The sequence below is a fragment of the Scyliorhinus canicula genome, chromosome 20, assembly GCF_902713615.1.
Source record: "Scyliorhinus canicula chromosome 20, sScyCan1.1, whole genome shotgun sequence".
Taxonomy (NCBI): Eukaryota; Metazoa; Chordata; class Chondrichthyes; order Carcharhiniformes; family Scyliorhinidae; genus Scyliorhinus; species Scyliorhinus canicula.
Genome location: NC_052165.1, coordinates 19,244,636 through 19,264,728, shown reverse-complemented (window position 1 = coordinate 19,264,728; position 20,093 = coordinate 19,244,636). Strand labels below are relative to the sequence as shown.

The 20,093-nt window shown below is 44.0% G+C and overlaps 1 protein-coding gene across 8 annotated transcripts in view; it reads left to right on the top strand.

Moving 5' to 3' along the window:
• ppfia2 (PTPRF interacting protein alpha 2) overlaps window positions 1-20,093 on the top strand; it is a 511,344-nt gene that overhangs the window by 464,835 nt on the left and 26,416 nt on the right. For 5 of the 8 annotated variants that reach the window (XM_038781072.1, XM_038781076.1, XM_038781071.1 and 2 more), the window contains 3 exons: window positions 706-732; window positions 4,254-4,429; window positions 5,160-5,257. In XM_038781072.1, coding sequence (XP_038637000.1) covers window positions 706-732; window positions 4,254-4,429; window positions 5,160-5,257 — 301 coding nt within the window. Of the gene's footprint in view, window positions 1-705; window positions 733-4,253; window positions 4,430-5,159; window positions 5,258-10,104; window positions 10,169-20,093 lie in introns of all 8 variants that reach the window. The other 3 variants (XM_038781075.1, XM_038781074.1, XM_038781078.1) reach the window with 2 other exon arrangements.

Below are 20,093 nucleotides of genomic sequence, written 5' to 3'. Positions count from 1 at the left end.
GGGGAAGAGAATAATTAGAGATCATCGATATACGATAGTCACCAAGAAATCCAATGCGAAATTCAAAATTAACTTCCTTGCCCAAAGAGTGTTATGAATGTTGAACCTGGAAATGGTTGCAATGAATAAATTAGAGGTATTTAAGGAGGAAATAGACAAGGGCCAGGATTCTCTGTCCCGCCGCATCAGATTTCCGGTGCTGGCCGTCCCCGGGATTCTCTGCCTCGCCAGCCGGACAATGGGGTTTCCCTCTGTGGGCAGCCCCAGACCGTTGGGAAATCCCCGGGCTGCCATCGCAATGGAGAAACCCGACAGCAGAGAATCCAGCCCAAGAATTTGAGGGAAAAAGGAATCTATGGTTACAATGGTAGATTTAGATGAGAAAAGTTGGAGGAAGCTCGAGTAATTGGGTTGTTAGCTTGAATGATATGTCTCGGTGTCATATATTCTATGTAATCCCATGCAATACTATGTAAATGTGTTATAGTATTTAGATTTTTTTTTATATATTGAAAAGTTGAGTATTTCATTTTGAAAGAGCCTTTTGTGCATTAAGATGCTGGCTCATAGCTTGTTTCATTTTAATTTGACTGAAGCCTTGTGTAACTAATGCATATTTTACTACTTTCATTTGAGAATCATATTACCTGTTAACTGTATTTATTACTTGATTTTTATTAACTGTACTTTCTGGTAATCCCCAAGGAGTCTGAAGAAGGCAGTTGGGCTCAGGTAATGCATGTTAAAATATATAATCCAGTTTGAAGATTTTAGTGCTTCAGTGGTTGACTCCTCAATGCTTAACTGATTCTATAACATGCAGTGGAAAGCATCTCATGATCTGTGAACTTATCTTTTTTTAATAGCTTAAGTTTAGATGAATTATCATTTGTAGTTTGAGTGCACTTCAGATAAAGTAAAGCTTTATTGTCCGCATATACCAAAGAGTAGTAGATGACATGGGCTGAGAATCTGTGGGGTTATTCCGTTGGCTATTCCATTTCCAGATCTGTGGAAAATCTGTCAAGAACCTTTACCTATAACACTAGGAAGGAGTCTCAGGAGGAGATTCTGTAAGGATAATGTAGAATGAACCATTTAGCCTTCCTGTAAATAACTTGGCATTTTGTTTACGGGTTCACGTCAAGACCCATACTGGATTCCCAGGTGAGTTCTACTGGACTGAGTACTGCCGTTCCTGGTTGGGCTTGGTGTACCAACTGCTCAGTGTAACTCATCAGTAGGACAAGGAAATTGCTGGCCTGTGAGGTCCCTTCATCCAGGTCAACTTCCTCTAACTTACCGGCATGGTGCAACACCAAGACCTAGCATATTTGGCAACATTCCCATTCACTCTGTTGAACTTCTAGTGGAGTTACCTTCAGAGTACCTCATTGGGATTCCGATTTGGTTCTCATGGAGTATATAAAAATGTCAAATGTGTTTCCATATCATGTAATGTAATAATTTAGAAAATGTTGATGCATGAAGTCAGGTGGTTTCACCTGGATGGATAGTATCTTCCTCAGCGTTGCTTCTGCACTACATTTATATTACCTTCTTTCCTGGGGTGTTGATGCTCATGCTTCATTTCCCTAAACATCAACAATGAATACACAACAAACATGAGCTTAGGTGTCACTTTGCATGGGTACTTCAAGGTACAAAATTCTGTGTGCACACAAACAATGAACAGCACACAGTTTAAAGTTGCTGTGAATTGAATATAGACAGTAAAGATTGGAATTCTCCGACGGCAGAAGCCTCTGGTGCACCGGCAGCAAATCCACGTCTGCAGGTTTCCCGACGGCGTGAGGTGGGAAACTCCATTGGCCGTCTGCAGGAATGGAGAATCCCGCTGATGGCGGGGGCACACTGCACTGGAAAACGTGGCTGGCGGACTGGAGAATCCCGCCCCAAATACTTCCTTTCTGCCCTCTTCCAAGTTATTCTCCCATTCATTTTGCTGAAGTGAAGATTCACTCATTTAGGAGATTTTTTTTTAAACCTGCTTCCCCACTTGTACTTTCTTCTCCAAGTGTTGTGATTATTTTTTTAAATCTTTCCCTCTTTTAAACGGAATGGATAGAATTTTCCAGTAAAGTTACACTGGATACCCAGCAACGCCTCAACAGAATGCTATACATCTGCTAGCTGTTTGCTGTTCATTGCCAGTTCCAAAATGTCCAAATGCAGGTTGGTGTTTTATAATGGCATACAAATGACAAAAATATGTTGTTCGATTTATTTCCCATCATTTGTGCCCTAGTAATGTTGGATCTAAAAATGCCCGTGTGTTCCTGGCATCCAGGATTCCTATAAAAATTGCAGGGGATAAGGGGGTGGGATTTAAGGTATAATTTGAAGGATGGCTTTAACCTGTTTAACCTTTTAGCTAAGGCTTTTTTTATAAATGTAAATCATCTCCAGTAAACCCCTGAGCTAACCAATCCTGCTGACTGCTTGTAGAAAGGGGTCGGTTACGTTACTACAGGCCAGACTCCAAGTTATTTTTGCCTAGTTTGCAGATGATACAAAGATTGTTGTGTTGAGGAAACAGAGGCTGCAGAATGACCTGGACAGGCGAGGAGAGTGGGCAAAGAAGTGGCAGATGAAATACAGTGAAGAAAAGTGTGATGTTATGCACTTTGGTAGGAAGAATAGAAGCATAGACTATTTCTATGGGAAACGGTTTGGGAAATCAGAAGCATAAAGGGAGTCCTAGTTGAGGAGTCTCTTAAAATTAATATGCAGGTTCAGTTGGCAGTTAGTAAGGCAAATGAAATGTCAGCATTCATTTTTTAAAAATAAATTTAGAGTAGCCAATTCATTTTTTCCAATTAAGGGGCAATTTAGCATGGCCAATCAGCCTAGCCTGCACATCTTTTGGGTTGTGGGGGCGAAACCCACGCAAACACAGGGAGAATGTGCAAACTCCACACGGACAGTGACCCAGAGCCGGGATCGAACCTGGGACCTCGGCGCCATGAGGCAGCAGGACTAACCCACTGCGCCACCGTGCTGCCCAAGCATTCATGTTGAGAGGACTAGAATACAAGAGCAGGGATGTACTGTTGAGGCTGTACAAGACACGAGTCAGACTCCATTTGGAATATTGTGAGCAGTTTTGGACCCTGTATCTAAGGAAGGATGTGCTGGCCTTGGAGATGGTCCAGAGGAGGTTCCCAAGAATGATCCCCGAGATGAAGGACTTGTCATTTGAGGAACGGTTGTGGACTCTGGGTCTGTACTCGATGGAGTTTAGAAGGATGAGGGGGGATCGTACTGAAACTTATAGAATACTGAGAGGCCTATATAGAGTGAACGTGGAGAGGATTCGACCAGTAGGAGAAACTAGAGTCTGAGGGCACAAACACAGACTGAAGGGACGATCCTCAACAACAGAGATGAGGAGGAATTTCTTCAGCCAGAGGATGGTGAATCTGTGGAACTCATTGCTGCAGAAGGCTGTGAAGACCAAGTCACTGAGTGTCTTTAAGACAGAGCTAAGTAGAAACTTGATTAATAAGGGGAAGAAGGCAGGAGAATGGGGATGAGAAAATATCAGCCATAATTGAATGATGGAGCAGACTCAATGGTCGTATGGCTTAATCTTGTTCCTATGTTATGGCCTTATGGTCTACCAGTCCAAAATATGCAATATGGCCTCATAGACTGGTGTCGTGAAAAACCCTACCCACTAATTTTACCTATTACAAGCAGTCGGCAGGATTGATTAGGTCAGAGGTTAGTTAGTCAGTTGACTGAACAGCTGGTTCGTGATGCGGAGCAACGCCAACAACGCGGGTCCAATTTCCATCCTAGCGGAGGTTATTCATGAAGGCCCCACCTTCACAACCTTGCCGCTCGTCTGAGGTGAGGGACCCTCAGGATAAATCACCACGTCAGCTCTCAAAAGTCTATGTCCCTCTGGCGATATTTGCTTATATGAATGCTCCTCAAACTCCTTATTAATGGTGTTAATAATCCGTTGTATGCTTTTCGTTCATGTTTGTTAATCTATCCTTGAAAGGCTGGGTTTAATCATAACAATACCAACATTAAGAAATATTCCTGTAGTGCTATTTATTGACATAATGCCACTATTTATTCATGGGTTTGCTAAAATTAGGAAACAGAAGGAAGCATAGTCATGTGCCAGAAACTGCTGTGTATTATAAAACGTTTTTTATTGGTTCAGTAATTATGGCCTAAGAGAATTTGAATTAACCTGTTCTTGCATTTTCCATCAGACATTGGCTTATGGTGACATGAATCACGAATGGATTGGTAATGAATGGCTTCCTAGTCTAGGATTACCTCAATACCGCAGCTACTTCATGGAATGCCTGGTAGATGCAAGGATGTTGGATCATTTGACAAAGAAGGATCTTCGTATTCATTTAAAAATGGTGGATAGCTTTCATCGGTATGCTTGATCTTAAAAAACTCTGTCCATGCATAAAATATACTGTATTGCAGATGTACAAGCTTTTTTAAAATTCATTTCTGGGTTGACTTGAAGAATCCTTCCAGCAAATTCCTACTAAAGGGACCCAGGAACACTATGCCATGGCATTCTCTGGTGGAGATCAGAGACAAAACTAGGAAGGAAAGAATGCCAGCTAGATCAACAGTTTCAGTCATCCAAGTCAGGCATGAGAGCAGCCGTCAAGCATACTATGTGAAAACAGACTAGCAAGCCCACTGATAATTGTGGGGCCTACCCAGGGCCCTGGTCTGGATTGTAACCTCAGCCCCGAAAGATTTGAAAAATACTGGCTGCATTTTGAAACCACCCGTAAATAGGAACCAACCAAACAGAAATCATGTACTACTCTGCAATTTGCAGTCTCAATAATATGGTAGGTTTCTAAGATGCGCCAATAGTAGTGTGGCCATCCACTTGGTTTATTTAAGTTCTGTGATCCTCCCAAAACCCCTATGGTTTTGCTGGGGTAAGCATCAGAGGTCACCGATAAGCAGATCGCAATATGTAATCCAGGATCAAAGGCCCTTGGATTTTCAAAGCCAAAATATCCATGAACTTAATTGTTGTAAACATTTGTCTGACAACTTTCCTTTTAAGGTTTTATTAATTTGTTTTAAAAAAACACCTTGCAAACAATTGCAAATGCTGTTTTATTGTTCTTTGTCAGAACAAGTTTACAATATGGTATTATGTGCTTGAAACGTTTGAACTATGACCGAAAAGACCTGGAAAAGAGAAGAGAATTAAGCCAACATGAAATTAAAGGTGAGAGATCTATTCCTGCAGTTTGAAAATAAGTGATGCATGAAACATCTAATAATTTCTCAGAAGGGGAATTGTGTATATGTAATATATAAAGCAGTATATGGTATTCTTCAGTAAGACTGAACATACACTGAGCCATAATATAGGAAATATAATGATTAAAGTATGTCAGGAAGGTGGTGTAACATTTCCTGGGAGCTATTACTGTGCATAAGAATTTTAATCTATGAAGTTTCCCCTCCCAAGGGCAATTAGGGATAACCTGGCCAGCAACTTCCCGCGAACAAATAAAAAAAGATGAATGGGTGCGTTTGTTTCATATCTTTATATATGGACATATAAGTAGTCAATCTTTAGAAATTCTTAATTGCCTTTGTTATGGATCAGGGTTTAACAACTCCAAAGTATATTATGGAGTCCACCTGACCTACAATCTTTATTTACAATTTGGCTAAAATGAGCATAAGAGCTTGCCTTTCAGGTGTTATTCCACAGACGTCTGAGGCGCTTTACATAAAAAAAACAAGCTTTATTCTAAGAATTTAGTTAACATTTGTACACATAGATACATAGAAGATAGGAACAGGAGAAGCCTTTTGGCCCTTCGAGCCTGCTCTGCCATTCATCACGATCATGTCTGATCATCCAACTCAATAGCCTAATCCTGCTTTCTCCCCATAGCCTTTGACCCCATTCTCCAAAGTGCTATATCCAGCCATCCCTTGAATATATTCAAAATTTTCGCATCAACTACTTCCTGTGGCAATGAATTCCACAGGCTCACCATTCTTTGTGTGAAGAAATGTCTCCTTATCTCTGTCCAAAATGGTTTACTCTGAATCCTCAGGCTGTGACCCCTGGTTCTGGACACACACATCATTGGGTACATCTTCCCTGCATCTACCCTATATAGTCCTGTTAGAATTTTATAAGTCTCCATGAGATTCCCCCTCATTCTACTGAACTCCAGCGAGAACAATCCCAACCTAGTCAATCTCTCCTCATATGACAGTCCCGGCATCCCTGGAATCAGTCTGGTAAACCATCGCTGCACTCCCTCGAGAGCAAGAACATCCTTCCAGAGAAGGAGACCAAAACTGCACACAATACTCCAGGTGTGGCCACACCAAGGCCCTGCACAATTGCAATAATACATCCCTGCTTCTATACTCGAAACCTCTCACAATGAAGGCCAACATACCATTCGCCTTCTTTACCGCCTGCTGCACCTGCATGCTTACCTTCAGCGAATGGTGCACAAGGACACCCAGGTCCCGCTGCACACTCCCCTCTCCCAATTTACAACCATTCAGACAGTAATCTGCCTTCCTGTTTTTGCTTCCAAAGTGAATAACCTCACACTTATCCAAATTATACTGCATCTGCCATTGATTTGCCCACTCCCCCAACCTGTCCAGATCGTGCTGTAGGATTCATGCATCCTCGTCACAATTCACCCCCCCACCTAACTTGGTATCATCTGCAAATTTTGAGATGTCACATTTTGTTCCCTCATCCAAATCATTTATATATATATTGTGAATAGCTGGGGTCCTAGCACCAATCCCTGTGGTCCCCCACTAATTACTGCCTGCCAATTTGAAAAGGACCCATTAAGCCCTACTCTTTATTTCCTCTCTGCCAACCAGTTTTCTATCCACCTTAATACATTTCCCCCAATTCCCAATTTAATTATGCACAATAATCTCTTATGCAGGACTTTGTCAAATGACTTCTAAAAGTCCAAATATACCACATCGACTGGCTCCTCCTTGTCAACTGTACTGGTTACATCTTCAAAGAATTCCAACAGATTTGTCAAGCATGATTTTCCCTTTATAAATCCATGCTGACTCTGACCGATCCTGCCACTGCTTTCTAAATGTTCTGCTATGAAATCCTTGATAATGGATTCAAGCATTTTCCCCACTACTGATGTTAGGCTTACTGGTCGAGAATTCCCTGCTTTTTCTCTACCTCCCTTTTTGAATATCGGAGTGACATGAGCTATCCGCCAATCTGCAGGGTCAGTTCCAGAGTCTATAGAATCCCGGAAGATGACCACCAATGCATCCACTATTTCCAGAGCCACCTCCTTAAGCACTCTGGGATGCAGATTCTCAGGCCCTGGGAATTTATCCGCTTTCATTCCCATCAATTTTCCCAAATTTCTCTACTAATGTTGATCTCTCTGTTCTTCCCTCTCACTAAACCTTTCATTCTCCAACATTTCTGGTACCTGATTTGTGTCCCCTTTTGTGAAGACAGAACCAAAGTATTCAATTGCTCAGCCATTTCTTTATCACTTATTATGCATTCCCCTGTTTCTGTCTGTAGGAGGTCTACATTTCTCTTTACTAATCTCTTTCTTTTCACATATATATAGAAACTCTTAGTGTCAGTCTTTATGCTCCCTGCAAGCTTCCTTTCATACTGTACTTTCCCCTTTTTAATCAATCCCTTTGTCCTTCTTTGCTGAATTCTGAACTGCTCCCAGTCCTCCGACCTATTATTTTTCTTGACCAATCTGTATGCTTCTTCCTTGTATCGGATACTATTTCTGATTTCCTTTGTAAGCCATGGATTGGCCCTCTTCCCCTCTTTGCTTTTGTGCCAGACAGGAATGAACAGTTGCTGTAGTTCCCCCCTGCGTTCCTTGAATATTTGCCATTGTCTATCCACTGTCATCCCTTTAAGTAACTTTTCCCAATCTATTAAGGCTAACTGATGGCTCATATTTTCATAGTTCCCTTTATTTAGATTCAGCACCCTGGTCTCCGAATCAACTATTTCACTCTCCGTCTTGATAAAAAATCCTATCATGTTATGGTCGCTCATCCCCAAGTACAGCCAGATTGGCAATGACTCCCTTCTCATTACACAGTACCCCGTCTAAGATGGCCTGCTGACTAGTTGGTTCCTCCACATATTGGTCAAGAAAACCATCCTGTATACACTCCAGGAAATCCTCCTCTTTGGCATTGTGGCTAATTCAATTTGTCCAATCTATGTGAAGATTAACATCACCCATGATCACCGATATTCCTTTGTTACATGCATCTCTAATTTCTTGTTTAATGCCATTTCCAACCTTACCACTGTAGTTTGGGGGTCTATACATGACACCCACTAATGTTTTTTAATCCTTTCTCACTACTGTGTTAATCTCCTCTTTAACCAGCAGTGCCACACCACGACCTTTTCTTCATGCATGTCCTTCCTAAATACTAAAAAGCCTGGGACATTCAGTTCCCATCCCTGTTCACCCTGCAGCCATGTCTCCGTAACCCCAATTATATCATACCTATTTATATCTATCTGCATGATTAGTTCATCATCTTTATTGCAAATGCTCCATGCATTAAGGCACGGAGCCTTTAAGTTGCTCCCAATATTTTTCTCTATTGCCCTGTTTAAATTTTGCACTTGGTTTCTCCACCTATCACTTTTCTTCACTTCGCTACCTATTGTTTTTGTCCTTGCTCCCTCTTTCTCTGACTCCTTGTCATCCTTCCTGGCATATTAGTTTAATCCCTCCCCAAACGCTCTAGCAAATCACATCAGTTCCAGTCCTGCCCAGGTGTAACCCGTCCAGCTTGCACAGGTCCCACCTCCCCTAGAGCTGATCACAATGCCCCAGGAATCTGAAACCCTCCCCCTGACACCATCTCTTCAGCCACATATTCATCCTATATATTCTGTCATTTCTACTCTGACTAGCACGTGGCACTAGTAGTGATCTTACTACCTTTGAGGTCCGATTTCTTAACTTCCTTCCGAAATGCCTGTATTCTGCTTTGAGGACCTCATCCCTATTTTTTACCTATGTCATTTGTACCGATGTGGAACACGACGACTGGCTGTTCTCCCTCCCCCTCCAGAATGTCCTGTACCCTCTCTGAGACATCCTTGATCCTTGCACCAGGGAGGCAACATACCATCCTGGAGTCTCGTTTGCAGCCACAGAAATGCCTGCTTATTCCCCTTACAATTGAATCCCCTATAACTATTGCAGTGTCGCACTTATTTCCCCTCCCCTCTGCAGCAGAACCAATCATGGCTATTGCTGTTTTCCCCTGAGAAGCCATTCCCCTCAACAGTATCAAAAATGATATATCTGTTTTGCTAGGGAATGGCCACAGGAGATTCCTGCACTACCTGCCTCACTCTCTTGCTCTGTCTGGTGGTCACCCATTCCCTTCCTGCCTGTGGAGTCTGAGCCTACGGCCTGACCACCTCTCTATACGTACTATTCACGAAGCTCTCCAACTCACGGATGCTCCACAGTGTCTCCAGCCACCACTCCAACTCTGAAACTCATGCTTCCAGGAGCTGCAACTGGAGACACTTTCTGCACACATGCTGACCCTGGGGACTGTCGCCAGCCTGCCACATGGAGTAAGAGGAGAAAACCATGCCTTGGAGCTGTCCTGCCATGATTTATTCCTTTAACTTGAACTTTTGAAATTAAAGTTTAGAAAAATGTTTTTGTGTCAGATTATATCCAATGTCTCCTACACTATTTAATAAACTTTTTTTTTTTAAAAACTGAGTATTTACTCCTTTTGATCTGAAATCAAATTTAAAATAGTTACTTAATTGAAATTAAAATTGTTATTTAAATCAACTTAAAAATAGTAATTTAAATGAACCCCAAATAGTTATTTAAGTCAAATTAAAAATAGGAATTCAAATGAACTTAAAAATAGTAATTTAAATCAAATTAAAACTAGTATTTAAATCAGTAACGCCACATATATTCAAATTTAGCCCAGTCTGCTTTTCAGCCAATCAGGTCACAGTCTCCTGTGACGTCACTTTACCAGTTTTTTTCAATTTTGAAACAGACAAACAACTGTCTTACCGATAGAAGTGTCCCACGCCTGTCCGACTCCTCTCTGCTCCCGGAAGGTAAGTGAAGGCCCCCGAGCCTGGTGCTGTATTTATTCTCTCCCCGTAGAAGCGTCCCTCGCAGGCCCGACTTCTCTCTGCTCCTAGAAGGTAAGTAAAGGCCTCCGAGCCTGGCGCTGTATTTACTCTCTCCCTGTAGAAGTGTCCCAAGCAGGTCCGACTCCTCTCTGCTCCCTGAAGGTGCAAAACACATACAGCAAGAATTTTTATCAACTACAAATATAAACACCCCACACAGCAACAGTGATTATAGATTATAGAGAAATATAGCACAGAACAGGCCCTTCGGCCCACGATGTTGCGCCGAACTTTTGTCCTAGGTTAATCATAGAATTTTGGACAATTTTTCATGGCCAATCCACCCAACCTGCACATCTTTGGACTGTGGGAGGAAACCGGAGCACCCGGAGGAAACCCACGCAGTCACGGGGAGGATGTGCAGACTCCACACAGACAGTGACCCAAGTCGAAATCGAACTTGGGACCCTGGAGCTGTGAAGCAATTGTGCTATCCACAATGCTACCGTGCTGCCCTTAAGAAGTTAACCTACACTCCATTATTCTACCCTAATCCAAGTACCTATCCAATAGCCGCTTGAAGGTCCCTAACTTTTCCGACTCAACTACTACCACAGGCAGTGCATTCCATGCCCCCACTACTCTCTGGGTAAAGAACCTACCTCTGACATCCCCTCTATATCTTCCACCATTTATCTTAAATTTATGTCCCCTTGTAATGGTGTGTTCCACCCGGGGAAAAAGTCTCTGACTGTCTACTCTATCTATTCCCCTGATCATCTTATAAACCTCTATCAAGTCGCCCCTCATCCTTCTCCGTTCTAATGAGAAAAGGCCTAGCACCCTCAACCTTTCCTCGTATGACCTACTCTCCATTCCAGGCAACATCCTGGTAAATCTCCTTTGCACCTTTTCCAAAGCTTCCACATCCTTCCTAAAATGAGGTGACCAGAACTGCACACAGTACTCCAAATGTGGCCTGACCAAGGTTTTGTACAGCTGCATCATCACCTCACGGCTCTTAAATTCAATCCCTCTGCTAATGAACGCTAACACACCATAGGCCTTCTTCACAGCTCTATCCACTTGAGTGGCAACTTTCAAAGAACTATGAACATAGACCCCAAGATCTCTCTGCTCCTCCACATTGCCAAGAACCCTACCATTAACCCTGTATTCCGCATTCAGATTTGTCCTTCCAAAATGGACAACCTCACACTTGTCAGGGTTAAACTCCATCTGCCACTTCTCAGCCCAGCTCTGCATTCTATCTATGTCTCTTTGAAGCCGACAACAGCCCTCCTCACTATCCACAACTCCACCAATCTTCGTATCATCTGCAAATTTACTGACCCACCCTTCAACTCCCTCATCCAAGTCGTTAATGAAAATCACAAACAGCAGAGGACCCAGAACTGATCCCTGCGGTACGCCACTGATAACTGGGCTCCAGGCTGAATATTTACCATCCACCACCACTCTCTGTCTTCTATCGGTTAGCCAGTTTGTTATCCAACTGGCCAAATTTCCCACTATCCGATGCCTCCTTACTTTCTGCATAAGCCTACCATGGGGAACCTTATCAAATGCCTTACTAAAATCCATGTACAGTACATCCACTGCTTTACCTTCATCCACATGCTTGGTCACCTCCTCAAAGAATTCAATAAGACTTGTAAGGCAAGACCTACCCCTCACAAATCCGTGCTGACTATCCCTAATCAAGCAATGCCTTTCCAGATGCTCAGAAATCCTATCCCTCAGTACCCTTTCCATTACTTTGCCTACCACCGAAGTAAGACTAACTGGCCTGTAATTCCCAGGGTTATCCCTATTCCCTTTTTTGAACAGGGGCACGACATTCGCCACTCTCCAATCCTCTGGTACCACCCCTGTTGACAGCGAGGACGAAAAGATCATTGCCAACGGCTCTGCAATTTCATTTCTTGCTTCCCATAGAATCCTTGGATATATCCCGTCAGGCCCAGGGGACTTGTCTATCCTCAAGTTTTTCAAAACGCGCAACACATCTTCCTTCCTGACAAGCATCTCCTCAAGCTTATCAGTCTGCTTCACGCTGTCCTCTCCAACAATATGGCCCCTCTCGTTTGTAAATACTGAAGAAAAATACTTGTTCAAGACCTCTCCTATCTCTTCAGACTCAATACACAATCTCCCGCTACTGTCCGTAATCGGACCTACCCTCGCTCTAGTCATTCTCATATTTCTCACATGATCTATGTATAATTGAATTAATTCCCCCTTAACTGTTCCAATTCAATAACAAAATCCAAGTAAAGCCAGAAACCCCTTTTCAAAGGTGTTGCCCAGCACACAACATTCTTACTGGTATAAGACTTGCTATTGATACTCTGTTCCCCTTTTAAAACAGAAGGTTTGAATTTCTTGCAGAAAACAATTATCTCTTTTAAGTTACCAAGCAGTCTGGAAACAGCTTTTAAAAATGAAGATAGAGACACATCTTTCAACCTGTGCTGTTCAAACCAGCCCAAACTCAGAGTGAAAGTAAAAACTTCCAGAGCCAAAGCCCAGCTCCATCCACACAATGACATCACTGAAGCCATGTGATAAGAAAAGAAAATTTCTTCAAGGGAAACTCACATGACACCTTCACAAACACCCATATATAGTTTTAAAAAACATATACGATTACGCAGTAGAAGCTAGAGTAGGCCATTTGGCCCCTTGAACCTGATCTGTCATTCAGTAGGGTCGTAACTCATTTGATTGTGGCTTCAACTCAACTTTCCTTCCTACCCCTTGACGCCCTTGACAATAAAGAATCTATTGAATTCAGCCTTAAAAATATTCAATGACCCTGTCTCCAACACTCTTTGGCAAGGGAAATCCACAGACTCGCGACTCTCTGAGGGAAAAGATTTCTCCTCATCACTCTCTTAAATGGGAGACATGATATTTTTAAATTGTGATCCCTGGTTCTAATTTCTCCAACAAGGAGGAACGTCAGCCACCATTTGACGGGGAAAAGCAGAGTCCTGTTTCGAGCATGTTTAGCGGGTTGTTTCCCAGCCGAGAACAACCATGCTATCAAATTGGACTCTTTCTTTTTTGCCTCTGTAAAAAACTTCCCACCAAGGACACGCTTACCACATGTCCTGCATTTCCTGAACCAAGGAGCTCAGCTACGCTCGTCAGTATACAAAGAGATCGAGGCGCCATTTTTCAATTCTGACCTCCCCAACATCCCAACTTATCTGTTAAGTCTTGTAAGGCGGCCCGAGCATCACAAGAAACCTCTTGCAGATTTAACAACTTCATCACATCCCTAGTCAGGTGCGACAAAGCTGTTCAATCAAGCCTCAGCATTCACTGAGTCCCCTCAGGATCTTATATTCCCTCTTATTCTTCTAACCTCCACTGGATACAGGCTGAATATTTCCTTAGATGATAACCCCTCCCCATCCCAGGAATCAGTCCAGTGAACCTTCTTTAAACTGCATCTAATGCAGTTATGTCCTTTCTTAAATAAGGAGACCAAAACACAACAGTCTAGATGTCACCTCACCAATATCCTACACAACTGCAACAAAATAACCCTAATTTTATATATCAATTCCTCTCGTAATAAACACCAACTTTTCATTTGCCTTTCTAATTATTGTTGTACCTGCATACAATTTGTTATTCATCTACCAGAACACATGATTCCTTATGAAACTTCTCCCCCATTTAAAGAATATGCTGCATTTTTATTCTTCATGCCAAAAAAGTCAAGTGCACATTTTTCCATATTATATTTCCATCTGCCAAATTTTTGTCCACTCACTAACCACTATCTATGTCCCTTTCCAGACAGCTTATGTCCTCTTCACAACTTACTTTCCCACCTATCCTTGTGTCATTTGCAAATTTAGCAGCTATACATTTGATCTTGTCATCCTACTCATTAATAAAAATTGTAAATAGTTGAGGCCCGAGCACTGATCATTATGGCACTACACTCATCTTGCCAACCCAAAAATGAACAATTTATGTCTACTATGTTTCTTGTTAGCTAACCAATCCCTGGTCCGTGCTAATATGTCACCTCCTCCACCATAAACTCTTGTTTTGTGTGGTAATCTTTGATGTGAAACTTTGTCAAATGCCTTCAGGAAATCTAATTACACCCCATTCACAGGGTCCCCTTTGTACATTTTGCTTGTTACTTCCTCAAAAAACTTCAATGAATTAGTCAAACATGATTTCCATTTCACAGACTCTGCTGATTGCATTAAGATTTCTGAATGCCCCGCTACAACCTCATTAATAATTAGGTTCTAACATTTTCCCTATGGCATATATTAAGTTAAGTGGCCTGTAGTTCCTGCTTTCTGCCTCCCTCCTTTATTGCATAGAGGATTTACATTCTCTGTGTTCTTATCTGATTGAACTTTTCCAGAATCTAGGGAATTTTGGAAAATTAAAAACAATGTATCAAATTTTTCAGCAGCCACTTCTTTTAAGGCAAAGGTTGAAGTCCATCAGGATTTGGGCATGTGTTAACTTTTCGTTCCAGTATTTTTCTTGGTATTCTTTCCTGAGCAATTGTAATGTTTTAAGTTCCTTCCTTACTTTCATCTCTTGAAGCACACTTATTTCACTTATTCACCACGGGCACAATGACCGTTAACTCTTGCAAGAGGACCACAATGGGATTTTAATTTTTATTCGTGTTACAACTAGACTCGTATTGCACTGCAATGAAGTTACTGTGAAAATCCCCTAGTCGCCATGGCACCTGTTCGGACACTGAGGGAGAATTCAGAATGTACAATTCACCTAACAAACACATTTTTGGGACTTGTGGGAGGGAACCGGAGCACCCGGAGGAAACCCCACGCAGACACAGAGAGAACATGCAGACCCTGCACAGGCAGTGATCCAAGTCGGGAATTAAATCCGAGTCCCTGGCGTTGTGAAGCAACAGTGCTAACCACTGTGTTACCACCCAGATTTGGGGCCGCCAATATTTCTAAGTGCGATGTTCCCTGGCCCTCCCAGATGGCATGATCCAGTCCAGAATGGTTGTGAACCTGATTTCAGTATAATAGAATACATTTTAATGTAATTCAGTGGATTGACACCATGGGCGGGATTCTCCGTTTCTGAGGCTAATTGCAGAGGAACTGTGGCGTTTTACGTGAAAATATTCGGCGTCACCCCCTCACCGATCCTGCGGCCGGTGAGGGGACAGCAGCCGCACCGTGTAAAGCTCCCAGCTTCCACAAAACAAATGGCAGGAGAATTTCCGAGTCTGTAGCCACGCATGTGGACGACGACGGCCTGCAGTGGTTGTGCCGTCAAACATGGCACCTGCCGTATGAGGACTCAACCTGCCAGATAGTGCCCCACTGGCAACCCCCCACCAGTCCCCCCCAGCTGTCGCGGAAATTCCACACCCTCCCCCCCGGCCTGCAGCCTGGCTTCCGCCCAACTGTGGCGGCGCTGGACACATTCTGAAGCCACCACGTCGGGTTCCCGACCGCTGAGACCGCACGTGCTCTGCGCGGTCAGGAACTCTGCCCATCGGAGGCGGAGCATCAGGGAGGACCTTCAGGTGACACGCTGAGGTTGTCCCAATGGCGTGCGGTGCGCACCAAGATGACGCTGTTTCAGAGGGGGCGGAGCACGCAAAATCCTGCGTCAAAGAGGCGGCGCCCCCGATTTCAGCCCGATCACCGATTATGAAATGTGTGGCTGACAAGCTGCAGCCGCACATACACATTACACTCCCTACATACAATTATCTGAGCCAAAAAGATGGCACTGGTTGTGCCGGAGCGCGCCCATACAACTGATAGGTTGGCTGGGGTCAGCAGGCATCCAGGTGAGTGCCCTGAGGGACACCTATATGGCCCTTGGCACCAGGTTCAATGTGGGTTGTTAGCCATGTGCGCAGCTTCATGGCTGCCTTGCTGCTACGGCAATCGTGTTCTGTGCCCGTCCATCCCGACCCCACAGCCCACGCCCTGGCCACCCCTACTACTCCTTCCAGCCCTGGCAGAAGCGCCCAGCCAGCTACACGACTGTCAGCAAACTATGGCGATGTTGGACACTTTCCGTACCCCCCCTCTCTCCCTCAGCAGCCGCCACGCCAGTTTCACGATTTTTTAAAGTATAAGTGAACCATGCCAGAGGGAACTCGGGCCATCGGAGGCAGAGAATCGCAGAGGCCCTGGAGAACCCGCTAATGATATGCAAATTGTGCCTACTGTACGTGCGGAATGAAACGCATTGAAGCCGTTTTCGAGGTGACGGAGAATTGCGATTTGGCGTCAAATTCGCACCTGCCGCGATCTAGGCGTTGGCATCTATCCTCCACCCAATCGCCTTTCTCGATTTCAACGTCAGCCAACGGAGTATCCCGCCCCAGATTTTCGGACAACGTCAGATGCTCCTCAATTGGTGCACCCACCCTCCGTTGGTGATGTCAGCAGGAATCACTGCTGGTTTACAAAAATGAAACTAATCATGATTATCATGCCACGTAGGTGAATACAACCCCCTGGTGGTGAGGGACTTGGCTGAACAGTCCCCTGGACTGGGCAGTGTTAACCTGCCAGTTTGGCAGTGCCAACCTGCCAGTTTGGCAGTGCCAACCTCTATGGAACCGCATTTGGATGGACTCCCATTATGTGAGGGAGGCAATAGTGAAGGTGGGGGCGATGTGCCTGCTTGACGGTGGGTGGGGGTGAGGGCAGACACTTAGAATGTAGGGGTGCTCAGATACATGTGAAGATTAGAGGGGAGGGGAGGGTCACCCCGATGCATGCATAGATTGGGAGGGGGGACCTAACCATTGAATGGTGGGGGAGGTGGGAGGTTGACCATCTGTATTGGAGCTATCGGTACTGTTTCCCTTGTCTGCCCTCTAAATCCCAGATTTGCTGACGAGTTTAGCTGCATTCCCCCCCCCCCCCCCCCGCCCCCGCGCCCCCTGAAAGTTTGCTGTGTAATTCTCACCAGCATTTTGAAATTGCACAAAGTGCCATTTTATCTGACTAGAAAAGGCAACTGTGAAACCAGCAAGTTTTCTGCGACATTCCGTGCCTGATCCAACACTGCATTTTTTAGAAAACTACGCCCATTATTTGTATCCTCTACAATGAAGACAGATACGTCAATTCATCCACCGTTTCCTATTTTCCATTATTCATTCCCAGACTCACTTCATGGAGGACCAACATTCACTTTACTTTATCTTTTTAAACACCTGTAGAATCTCTTACTACCTGTTTTATATGTCTAGTTAGCTTTCTCTTGTGCTCTAATTTCTCCCTCTTTTTTTATAACCCATTCTTTGCTGATTTTGTATTCTGTCCAATCTTCTAACTTGCCATTAACCTTTTATGAATTGTACGCTTTTTCTTTCAATTTGATACTCTCTCTAATTCCTTTGTTGGCCACGGATGTTACCTCCTCCCCTGTGAGTCTTTCTCACTGAAATGTATCTTTGCTCACAGTGCATAAGAAATATTAATAACCTTATAAAACTATATTGTTCTGTCACACAGTTTTGTTGTCATTCCAAAACATGTGAATTTTCCTGATAATTGAGGGGAAAAGATTGGTTCATGTAGTGCCAATTCAGACCATGTCAGTTTCCCTGAGGGGAAAGCCTCATGCTCCACAGTAACCTCCCCACATGCTCTACTAACACTTTATCCAACATTTAAAGACCAATTTCATGCATGCATGTCAAAACTCCTACTTCTGCTGTCACAAATCTTGGTCACATTTTTCTGTCAACATTTACAATTATAAATGATGATGTCAATATTTTCCACTCCACTGTTGTAAATTCTGACCACTAGATGACACTGCATAATCAGTTTCTGCAACCACTTTCAGCCCTGGGTAGAAATTGGTTTGCATTGCACCCAACTTTTGGGTGTAAAATAGGTGCAAAGCATTCAAATTTTGCAGTGCCCCCCCCCCCCCCCTTTTGCCTGAATTCACATTGATTCTCTGATCTGTTAGAGGACAAGCGTGTCATATAGTGCTAAGGCTGGGCTGTAATCAAAATCTGCCTCTCTGTTACTTTTTTAAATGAATTTACGGGATGTGGTTAGGCCAGCATTTATTGCCCATCTCTAGTTGCCCTTCAGAAGGTGGTGGTGAGTTGCCTTCTTGAACCGTTGCAGTCCTTGAGGTGTAGTGCTGTGCTGTCAGGGAGGAAATTCCGTGATGTTGTCCCAGCGACAGCGAAGGAACGACAATATATTTCCAAGTGAGAATGGCGATGACTTGGATGTTAACCTCCAGGTGTTGGGGTTCCCAGATATCTGCTCCTCTTGACCTTCTAGATGGTGGTGGTCATATGTTTGGAAGGTATTGTCTAAGGAACCTTGGTGAGATAATAATAATAATCTTTATTGTCACAAGTAGGCTTACTGCAATTAAGTTATTGTGAAAAGCCCCTAGTCGCCACATTCCGGCGCCTGTTCGGGTACCCAGAGGGAGAATTCAGAATGTCCAAATCACCTAACAAGCATGTCTTTCGGGACTTGTGGGAGGCAACCGGAGCACCCGGAGGAAACCCACGCAGACACGGGGAGAACGTGCAGACTCCGCACAGACTGTGACACAAGCCGGGAATCGAACCTGAAACCCTGGTGCTGTGAAGCAACAGTGCTACCCACTGTGCTATCGTGCTGCCCAGATACTGCAGTGCATCTTGTAGATGGTACACAAAGCTGCCACTGTTCGTTGGTGGTGGATAATTTGAATGTTTGTGAAAGGGGAGCAATCAAGCGGGCTGCTTTGTCCTGGATGGTGTCGAGTTTCTTGACTGATAGGGGGGTAATTGCTGGGTAGATGCCAATGTTGCACCCATCCAGGCAAGTGGAGAGTATTTCATTACACTACTGACTTGTGTCTTGTAGATGGTGGACAGGCTTTGGGAGAGTCAGGAAGGGAGCTACTCGCTGTAGCATTCCTAGCCTTTGACCTGACCTGGTAGCCACAGTATTAATGTGGTGAGTCCAGTTCAGTTTCTGATCAATGGTAACCTCAGGATGTTAATTGTGGGGGATTCAGCGATGGCAATGCCATTGAATGTAAAGAGGTGGTGGTTAGATTCTCTCTTGTAGGATGTGGTCATTGCCTGGCACTTGTGTGGCGTGAATGTAACTTGCCACTTGTCAGCCCAAGCCAGGATATTGTCCATGTCTTTTGGAAATGGACTGCTTGATTATCTGATGAGTCACAAATAGCGTTGAACATTGTGCAGTCATCTGCAAACATCCCCACTTCTGACCTTACGATGGAAGGGAGGTCATTGATGAAACAGCTGAAGGTGGTTGGGCAGAGGACACTACCCTGAGGAACTCCTGCAGTGATGTCCTGGAGCTGAGATGATTGACCTCCAGACACCACAACCATCACAGCCATCTTCCTTTGTGCCAGGTATGATTCCAACCAACGGAGAGTTTTTCCCCTGATTCCCATTGACTCCAGTTTAGCTGGGGCTCCTTGATGCCATACTCGGTCAAATGGTGTCTTGACGTCAAGGGCAGCCACTCTCACCTCACCTCTGACATTCAGCTCTTTTGTCCATGTTTGAACCAAGGCTGTAACGAGCTCGGGGGTTGAGTGACCCTGTCGGAACTCACACCGAGCGTCCGTGAGCAGGTTATTGCTAAGTAAGTGCCGCTTGATAGCACTGTTGATGACTCCTTTCATCATTTTGCTGATGATGGGGAGTAGACTGATAGTGGGTTAATTGGCTGGATTGGATTTGTCCTGTTTCTTGTGTACAGGACACACACAAGCAATTTTCCACATTGTCAGGTAGATGCCAGTGTTGCAGCTGTACTGGAACAGCTTGGCTAGGGGTGCGGCAAGTTCTGGAGCACAAATCCTCAGGACTACTGCCGTGATA